The following is a 10,807-nucleotide window of genomic DNA, read 5'->3' as shown; positions in this document are numbered from 1 at the left end:
ACATATAGTATTAATATGGGAGTGGTTGGTTATAAGGTGAAATCTACTTCACACATCTGTGACTGAGATGGCCAGTGTCATAAGCTCTTTGGACCTACAGGTGCTACCTCTAAGGGACATGACCCTGTTTGCCCTAATCAGTTTAATCATACCCCTTCCCCCACCATGTTCTTGTCTCTTGACTCATGGTTTATAGATCTCTATTTCATATTATATCCATAGACCTTTCTTCTCTTTCTTTAAAGGTTATAACGGTTACATCCCCTCACCTGGAAATAAATTATCAGGCCTCCCCAACCAATTTGGAGGAGATGTGTATCTTCCTTCATTCTAACTATTCACCTATAAGAAGTTGCTTAGAACCAACAGGTTTGGATTTAGGGAAAGGTTTTACATGATTTCCTCCATTACCATACATGCTTTTCTTCTTAATGCTTTGATTAGTGGTCTTTTTTCTTGCCTACTTATTTAAAAACATTCCACAGAAAGTGGATGGTTTCTTTATACCATTCCCTTCTCTCTCCGTCTCTGATTCTTCAATTTATGATATGTTGGTCTTCTCAGAACACTGATCTCAGACTTGTTGACACAGGTAGGCTTCTACAGAGGGCACTTTCTCTAGTCCTGTGCATGCATCTCTTAAAATCTCATGACAGGATCAATCCCACGTTTTAAAAAGGAAAAACCTCCAAAACATTAGATGCTGAAAATTTTAGTATACAGTTTTTGATAAGTTGTCTCAATAGAAAGAAGTGTTTTGTTGTCCTAAGTATTAGCAATGATTATCCTTATATTACCTATCCCAGATATTTTATAAAAAGAGGTCATAATAATTACTGTCTTTATGTTATTAGCTAAGTTTGTGTTCTTGCAGACATCAGACTCTGTGGTTAAATGTCTTTGGTTAAATCTCTGTCCCCATCATCACACACTACTACAGGCCCTGCATCTGGGCTGTCCACATCTTCCACAGTTACAGAGCTGGTTGAGGCCCTTTCCCAAGCCAGGGAACCAGCAGAAGAGTGCCCTCCCCTCTCTCCTCTCTCGTGGGACTTTGTACAAAGCTTGAGTTTGCTTTCCACTAGGCTGAATGGAGAGCCACAGTGTTTCTCTGAATCCTGACAGGGATAAGAACTATACCATTGGGCTGTCTGCATAGCTCCAAATCCTTCAGCTACCTGGAAGGGTATGTCTTTCTGTCTTTCTTGCAGTGATTTGGCATGAGAAGCATGAGGAGGTAACTCCAAGGGTCCTTTTAGAGAACAGATTTTCTTTTCCTCTGGTCTGGCTGCCTTTACTTTCTTTTTGAGAGACCAGTTTTTCAAACTGGCCACACCATTTCTTAACCATGTGCTGGGATGAAGAGTTACAGAATGCATTTGTGAATGCCACTCTACAGTATTGTCCTTTTTTGTATAAGCTGGTTGACTGCTGGCCTGCCCTGTTGAGGGACCAGGCATTCCAGAAATGAAGCTAGAACTACTGAAGTCAGAAGAAAGCTCTTCTTGCTTTCTTTGAGCCTGAAAAGTGCAATCTATTGGAGAGGAAGTTTCAGTGGGCGTGAATACAGACTGTTCAGAAATCTGAGAAAAAGCACTGTCCTGGGAGCTTACTGAAGAGCCAGATGGGGAAGTGCCTGGTGAAGATAAACTGGAATAGCTGGCTCGGGGGCCAAGGTTTAGTCTAGGGGGTAAAACCTTCTCAGTGCTTTGGTTTGTGGAACTGCTCTTGCCCACCTCAATCCCCATGACTAAACTCTGATTGATAAGCTTTTGCCCCTCCATTTGCAAAGACTTATGTCGTTTGAGATAATCCTCCTCTCCATGCAACAGACCAGCTTCACAGCTGGTTTTATGTTGTTTCTTTGAATAAATCCCTCGGAGATAGGTCAGTTTGCAGTTCTGGTCATCTATGTTAGGCTCTGAGCAGCGCCGATGTGTCCTTGAACTCTTGAGGGCATCTGCTGTGTGTGGTGGGGAGTATCCAGATGAATCTGGATCAAAGGTTTGGTTCCTGGAATGATCCCGGGAGGGTATATGACTATAAGATGCCACAGAAATGGCCATGGGCTTAGACTTAGTGAAAAGTTTCACATGATTTCCTTCATTACCAGAGAAGCTTTTCTTCTTAATGTTCTGATTTGTGGCATTCTTCTCATTGACATCAGTGCCTGTTACTGAACATGTCCTACCCTCTTCCTGGAGAGACTGATTCTGCTTCAGACAGTCTTCATCTTTTTGAGAGAGGATTACATCACAGCTGGACTTGCGTAGCTTTTTCTGGTAAAACTCCCTGAGATAGGAAAGCTTTGAGTCTAGGTAGTCAATGCTTGGTTCTGAACAGCGCCGGTGTCGCCGCAGGATTTTTGGAGCATCTGTTGTAGTAGTGGACAGGTAGCTGGGTAAACAAGTGCCAGATGGGGCCCTGGCATGCTCCCCCAGTGCAGCCTTTCTATACATTCCTGAAACGTTCACCGGCTTTGTCTCAAGAGGCTGCTTCACTTGAATGTCTTCATCTTTAGAATGGTCTAAGTCAAAATCACTCAAGGTTAAAAGACCTTCCACCTCAGGCTGATCAAGGTCATAGTCACTTAGGGTTAAGACAGAATCCATACTTCTGCTACCCTGACCAAGTTTCTTTACCAAATCACTACATGGTGCATCAACATCCTCATTTAATTCATTTTCCAAGCTGTCATAGGAGGAGTCATTCAGTTGGAAGCAAGAGATATCTGTCAAAAAAGAGCAAACTATAATCAGCAAATTTACTTACCACAAATATAGCCCATGCTGCCATCAAACTATGCTTAGATTAATGTTCTTTACATGTAGTGTTCAAATTCCTACTCTCAAGAAGGAAAAAGGATGTTTTGTAGTCTTCCCAACTGCTAGTGCAGAAGAAATAAAAACCTGTTTGGTATACTAGATTTATCTCAGTCACTAATGAAATGGAATTTCAACAAACTAAGACCAAAAATGTTGAAAAATAGGAAGCAATTAATGGCAGGTATACTTAGATTTGAATAAGACTATCTTCTAACATAGATTGCTGGTGATTATACATAATTAACTCTAGTCTTGAGGACATCATTAATTAACCCTACTAATTTCTCTTTTTCAAAGTTCTTTAAAGTTAAGTTCATTACCTTATTTAATCTTTACAACCACCACAGACATTATTATCCACATTTAGATATTGTTATCTACATTTTATAGATGAAGATACTGATGTGTGGAGGCACAGAATAACTGGCCAAAGATATATAAGAATTCATACTTTAGAGATTATATACCTTTGAATTAAGATTCCCCCAATGATCTAGTTGTTTTCAAATAGTTTCATAGAACAAAGAATAGCATCTCAGGGTCTACTAGAAAGAAAAAACTCAGGCCTGGCTTTGGGCCTTCTATTCCAGTTTCAATCACTGCAGTCTATACATATATATAAAATACACACACACACACACACACACACACACACACAGACACACATATATAAATTATACACACATATATAAAATATGTGTGTGTATACACAAACACACACACACATATGTATATGTGTATGTATAAGAATGTGTTAGGTTTCCTCAAAGTTTTATTTAAAATAAAGGCTTCAACCATCATGGCACAGCACGCAACTCACTTCCTGAACTTCTTAACCCCATCATGCTGTTAACATACCCTGACCTACTAGCAGCCTTCTAAAGAAGGAAAGAGAGCCCAGGGCCTTACTGATTTAGGTCAGAGGCTCCCTTCATTCTCAGAGCATCAGGACAACCACTGTCCTAGCATCTTCACAGACATCTGTCTAGTTCTTACATAAACCAATCCACTTCCTCACAATACCTGGGACATTCTCTCTAGTGTCACATCTCACTGAAACTTCTCCCAGGAGGGAAGTGATTTCTTCTCCAAATATCCTACAGCAATTTTCAATCAGAAATTGTATAAGCAGGGAAACCTAAACAAAAAAGGACAAAATTAAAGTGCCACTTTTCATGTCATATGTTTATAAATGTTCATATATGAATCCTGATTTTTTAAAATAAGAAAATGCAAAAATTCTGAGAAATTCCTTTTTTTAAAAGTATATAAAAGCATACAACTTGTATATTTTAAAAGTTTCTCCTAAAAATCTATAATACTTTCAAGAGTAGTATGGACACAGAAACTAATTTTAGTGCACTAGTTAAAATTATTATTTTTGGTCTTGGTTTAATGATAACCCTTAATACCAGTAGCTCCTCCTTCAAAATGAGGGTAATTTCAAGTATTCTCTATAGGGCATTTGGGAGTAGAGAAATATATATTGCTATTAAACTTCATAAAATATCAAGAGATAAAAATTTATAAAAGTATTTCTTGTATAAAGAGCAGGTTTGTTATAAGTTTGGGAAGAGAGTTCATGAAGGAGAGAACTTGAGAGAAAACTTATGATTTTCTTATCTAGTCTATATCCATGTACTGTCTTGTATTATACTCCCTAACTGGAGGCACTTTGGGGAAGAGGAAAGAGTTACTACTGAGCTTTGTGCCTCCCCTGAGACATATTAGAACCTTTCTGTATTTCCTTATCCTAAGAGCTAAGGCCAAGGGGCAGGAAAAATGTTGGGAGCAAAGGGAACTGATATTTCCAAACCCCTTATTAATAACTAGTCATTACAGGGGTATGATTTCTAGCAACTATTATGTCATCACCACCTCCTTATTTTAGATGAGGATGTTGTATATTTGGTAAGAAGTGGGTCTGAAAATTGAACTCTGGCTTGTCTTACTCCAAAGTCCTTGTTTATTTTTTAAACAACTGCTTTCTTATCATCCTGTGGTTTCAGTTAGTTCTACTGGTTATCTTCCTTAAAGGGAAAAGAGAAATAACCACTGTAACTTTTCTGCTTACATCACCTTCCTATAGTCTATCAGAATAGGAAAGAACACTCCATAGCCAGTAACTGAATTTCAGTGTAACTATATACATAAGCTATTTTAAAAATTGTCTTTCAGAGTACCATGAATTACATTTTCAAAATGGGGACACAGTCCCAGTCCCTTAAGGCATAAAAATGAAAAATTTAATTACCTTTTTTGTAAATTCACTTTCTAGTTCTGCGCTGGAGGAAGTAGGAGGCCAAAGAATGCTTGGAGCTACACATACTGCTAAATTAAATGCAGTCATCTGATTGGATGAGGAATGTTGCTCAATGTTACGTAATACCCCAAACAGATACTTTAGGAGAACAACATTGGCTCTTGGAAGCTGGTCTAGTAGCCTAAAGACAGAAAAGAAATACACTTTTTAAGCAAGATGTTTTATTAAAAATCCTATAATAAAGACAAGGCAACCCTCATTTTTTATGGGGAACCATGAAAATCAAAAGGGAATTTTCCAGAGTTTCAGTCATGTGGTACTATGCAAAGAAAGTACAGAAAAGGGAGAAAATAAGCACTGGAATTTTTTTTGTTTATATATTATCTTTATAATTTAATGAAAAACTGTAGAAAAATGTCTCAGAAAAATGCTGCCTAAAATATTTCCCCTGAAACTAGTACAATGTGTTTTAACTTAGGTAAATATTGCAACATTTCAAAGTATTCTCACAAAAAGCTTTTTGATAATGTTCTTCATTATTTTCAAGTAGCAACACAGGAATGCTTTCTGTTGGTGAGAACCCCAAATTAATCCATTAGGACTTCTAGGTCTATTCTGAGAGCCCGGGCCCTGTTCTAGTTGCTTCCAAGGTCAGTTTTCTTCTACATCTGTTATTGGTATTACTCTCACCTAGAAGCCAAGCTTATAATGGTATATTTTCTATTGTTCCCATTTTAAGGACTTTTAAGTGATCATTCACTGAAAATTTTTACTACCAGTGTGAGTGTGCATATGTATGATATACATGCTGATATTCATGACTATTTTTTTCTATAAGAACCTGAAAACTTGAAGAAGGTAGTCTAAATACTACTGTACAAATAACAAAGGCCTTTCTTCAGCCCAGAGGACTGACAAAGAGCAAGGTGACAGGGATGTTATGAAAGACTCTGAGATCAGAAGATAGGGTGTAAATCAAACATCTAGCATATGATTTTGGGTTACCTGATTTTATAAGGGTCTTTGAGCTATTTTACAACTCTTTAAATTGAAGATAACTGACAATAGTTACCTAGTACTTGTTTATAGAATAAAATCCTGTCTGGTGGAGAAAAAGATTGACTTATCTTCATCACTTCCTTGGTAGAAAAAGCCAGATTTGTATGTCTCTGTAAATTCATTTCAGTATTTCTGATCCAACTGTTATTAAGTTTTGGTACTTTGAAATCTCCTTTGAACTGGCTGTAACATCTTACTGATTCCTTCATTAATAATTTAAATAAAATCTTTCATAGGTTTATTTTATATTTGCATTAGTGTTATGATTTTATCTTTTTTAAAAAAATAAACATCATTTATCAATTTGTAGAACATAGTGTTTTGGACAAAGTATAAAATTTGAAGCTTACTATATATTATTGATTCACACCAAACTATAATGAAAATGGATGCAGCATTTTGTTATGGCTTTCGTTTCTGGTGTCTTCAATAACTATACAACATTATACTGTTAAAAGATCTTAATCAATAGCAGTGTGTAATTGAAAGTTGTTCTAGATAAAACTAAATATACAAATAAATGATTAGGATTCAATAATTTTCACAGTACTGGCATATTGCTTTTGTTAGAGAACACTTCTTTCCTGTTTTCGTATAATGTAGGACATGTGGGTAGAAATGCAGTAGAGAATTCTACTGGAAATCTCTGTGTATGAGAATAGAAGTGCCTTCTTTGTGATCAGACTGTGACTTGGCAACTCCCTTTTTTCCAGGGTACTTCTTAAGGAGTCAACTGCCCTCCAAATACCTTTTTATAGCACTGATTAAACTGTATTGTTGTTATTCTCAGTTTACCTCTAAACTCCACCAGACTGTGATTACTTACAGAGGAAACAAATCATTTTATCTGCATGACTCCAGTGACTGAATTTAATGTATGTGGAGTTTTCTGATTAGTTAAATAAGTTCCCAGATTCAGATCATAAATTACATTCTGGACATACAATACTAACTAGTAGACTAATGAATTTTAGCTCCTATCAGATTCAGATATATAGAAGGTATATAATGTTCAAGTATTCCATGTTAATAAGATTAGGGAGAAAGAAACAGCCACGACAGAAGCAGAAAAAAACTATTTTTTTGTGGTATTACAGATTGAACCCAGGGGCATTTTACCACTGAATTATATCCCAAGTTTTTTTTTTTTTTTTTTTTTTGTGTGTGTGTGTGTGTGTATGTGTGTGTGTGACAGGGCATTACTAAATTGCTAAGGCAGGACTTGAATTTGCTATCCTCTTGTTTCAGTCTCCCAAGTCACTGATAACAGGGTGTGTACCACTGTGCCCAGCAGGAAAAAAAAAAAAAAAACTATTTTAAAACTGGTCCCCATGGATAAGACTTTAAAAATTGTCATTTTAATAAACAAGCTTAAAAATAAGTATTTCTATTTTTGAGAATGACCAAATTATAAAAACTACCTTTGAATTGTATTTATTTTCTCTTCATCGTTTCCTTGATCCATTACACAGACCCAGTGATCATAGAGATCTGATGAAAAAATACTTCCTGGAATATTTCGTAGAAAATCCTTAAACAAACAAACAAAAAAACAAATATTTTAAATCATTCTCATTGAAAATATGTGTTGGATAAATTAGAAAAGTCAAGTCTTCTTGTTCTTTTAAGTACACAGAACTCTGTGCCAATTCTCTACTAACTTGTACACACAGATCACGTGCTTTGATTTTTTTTTTTTTTCCTAACAAGAAACCACTGGGATAATTAAAGTTGGGATTATGGTAGGAAAAATAAAAGGCAATCTATTTGTGCTGAAACCTCCTATTTTGTATACATTTTAGCAAATTAGTACAATGTGACAGGATCTGGCAGTAAACTATCCTAAATCCTTTTTTCTATTTTTCCTTTTTTTAAATAGCTAGTTCAAGGAAAGGCACCAAGATATCTGTGAGGTTCATAAGTTGGTAACATTCAATCACTCTATATGTAATTATTTATATATGTGAGACAATGTTTGATGTGCTTGGAATAGAGAAATAAATAAAAGTCTGTTATCTTAAAACAATACTAGTGGTGGTAATAATGTTCTACAACTTTTCTTCCTGTATTACCCCACAGAAGGTATCTCACGTATTTCAGGCGAGACAGAATTCTAGGTGATGTCTGGGTTCTAGGAACTTGGGAACAGTACTCCTAGTATATTACTCTGCTGTCATCTTGGCAGGGCTAGGTGTAGTAAGACAGACTATGACACAAGCAGGATATAACCATGGGCATTGCTGTTTGACCTTTATTTACAAAAAGTTTAAAGTAAACTAAATGTGGTCCTGGTCCTAAAGAGTTGGTTGTGGCTAATTCTGTGTTGATTTTTGGAATGGCATTAATAAGACCAAGGTTTCACTCTGATCTCTACCTTGGTAAACTGTAGGCAGAGAGAACTCCATTTAGTATCTGAGTACTATACCCATGGTTGATGATCCTCTTGAAAATTCCTGTTTTCAATATTGAGACATATGAAAATCTGAAATTGGGCAATTTTAACTTGCTAGGAAAATAAATCAATAATTTTAACCATGTGCCTTACAGAAGGCAGCAATGTACAACCTGCTACTTACAGCTCAAATATTATTACTAATACAGGAATTGTGGCAGCTTATTGCTACAGTCAGCTAATTATGTGTGCATCTCCTCCTTTGCTAGAAGCTCTTCTAGGACTGGGACAGATCCTCACCTATATCTTCCAGTAAAAATGTGATTCAGCTATGTCATCACAAAAGTTACCTCTTTTTGGGTAAATCTACTGAGTTTTCATAATTCCAAACTAATTTTAGTTGCTGTACCCACTTTAAAATTCAGATTGGGAGAGGGAAAAATCTGTTTCTTAAAAATGGGGTAGTGACAATAGCTCTTTTTAAATCTCGGTGGAAAACACTCTTATGATCTGTCTTGAAGAAAAACATCATTAAATCTTAAACCTACACTTGAAAGATAATAACTCGTAACATCTCAATGAACTCTCCCACAGCTGGAATAACAAGTTACGAAATAAAACCACCATTACAGCTGACAGGAATGTGAGAGCTGGTTCTGAATTACAACTAGTAACTTAAAGCATTGAACTGAAATTCTCCCTTTCAAAACCAGGACCTAGGTAATGAAAACTTTCTAATTCATCTGAGATTCTATAGATTAAATATGAACTTTTCATCAAATATCTGAGAGATCAAAGTTATAGTGCCTCAAGAAATTTTTGTCCAATTTTAGTTTGAAGAGTTAAGCTTATATTTGAACAAAACCAATTGAATTGAAAAAATTAAAGGAAAACCTAAGTACCACTTCAAAATAGTCTTAAAAACAAGAAAACTTTCTCTTTTTTTTGTATTTTTTTATTGGTTGTTCAAAACATTATAAAGCTCATGACATATCATCTTACATACATTTGATTTAAGTGGGTTATGAACTCCCATTTTTACCCCAAATACAAGTTGCAGAATCACATCGGTTACACATCCACATTTTTACATAATGCCATATTAGTGACTGTTGTATTCTGCTACCTTTCCTATCCCCTACTATCCCCCCTCCCCTTCCCTCCCATCTTCCCTCTCTATCCCATCTGCTGTTATTCAATTCTCTCCCTTGTTTTTTTTCTTTTTCCCCTTTCCCCTCACAAACTCTTATATGTAATTTTGTGTAACAATGAGGGTCTCCTTCCATTTCCATACAGTTTCCCTTCTCTCTCCCTTTCCTCCCACCACTCGTCTCTGTTTAATATTAGTCTTTTCCTCATGCTCTTCCTCCCTGCTCTGTTCTTAGTTGCTTTCCTTATATCAAAGAAGACATTTGGCATTTGTTTTTTAAGGACTGGCTAGCTTCACTTAGCATAATATGCTCTAATGCCATCCATTTCCCTGCAAATTCTATGATTTTGTCGTTTTTAGGGCTGCATAATACTCCATTGTGTATAAATGCCACATTTTTTTTATCCATTCATCTATTGAAGGGCATCTAGGTTGATTCCAGAGTCTAGCTATTGTGAATTGTGCTGCTATGATCATTGATGTGGCAGTATCCCTATAGTATGCTCTTTTAAGGTCCTCTGGGAATAGTTCGAGAAGGGTGATAGCTGGGTCAAATGGTGGGTTCCATTCCCAGCTTTCCCAGGAATCTCCATACTGTTTTCCATATTGGCCACACCAATTTGCATTCCCACCAGCAATGTACAAGTGTACCCTTTTCCCCACATCCTCACCAGCACTTATTGTTGTTTGACTTCCTAATGGCTTCCAATCTTACTGGAGTGAGATGGTATCTTAGGGTGGTTTTGATTTGCATTTCTCTGACTGCTAGAGATGGTGAGCATTTTTTCATGTACTTATTGATTGACTGTATGTCCTCCTCTGACCAATAACAAAGAAAGAAATAGAAGAAGCCATCAAAAGACCTCCAACCAAGAAAAGCCCTGGACCGGATGGGTATACAGCGGAGTTTTACAAAACCTTCAAAGAAGAATTAATACCAATACTTTTCAAGCTATTTCAAGAAATAGAAAAAGAAGGAGCTCTTCCAAATTCATTCTATGAGGCCAACATCACCCTGATCCCAAAACCAGACAAAGACACTTCAAAGAAAGAAAACTACAGACCAATATCTCTAATGAACATAGATGCAGAAATTCTCAACAAAATCCTGGCGAATC

The 10,807-nt window shown here is 36.4% G+C and overlaps 1 protein-coding gene across 1 annotated transcript in view; it reads right to left on the bottom strand.

Annotated features, from left to right (window-relative positions):
- Positions 1-314: 314 nt before the first annotated feature.
- The window catches only part of Arhgap20 (Rho GTPase activating protein 20), a 119,754-nt gene continuing 109,261 nt past the window's right edge, over positions 315-10,807 (bottom strand). Inside the window, exons 12-15 of the mRNA XM_076843791.2 lie at positions 7,569-7,678; positions 5,080-5,269; positions 3,849-3,963; positions 315-2,731 (exon numbers count right to left, since the gene is read on the bottom strand). Of these exons, the coding sequence (XP_076699906.2) occupies positions 891-2,731; positions 3,849-3,963; positions 5,080-5,269; positions 7,569-7,678 (2,256 nt within the window). The 3' untranslated portion in view covers positions 315-890. The remainder of the gene's footprint in view (positions 2,732-3,848; positions 3,964-5,079; positions 5,270-7,568; positions 7,679-10,807) is intronic.

The sequence above is a fragment of the Callospermophilus lateralis genome, chromosome 2, assembly GCF_048772815.1.
Source record: "Callospermophilus lateralis isolate mCalLat2 chromosome 2, mCalLat2.hap1, whole genome shotgun sequence".
Classification (NCBI taxonomy): Eukaryota; Metazoa; Chordata; class Mammalia; order Rodentia; family Sciuridae; genus Callospermophilus; species Callospermophilus lateralis.
Note: the sequence above shows the minus strand (reverse complement) of the source record. Positions and strands in the feature narration are given on the sequence as shown.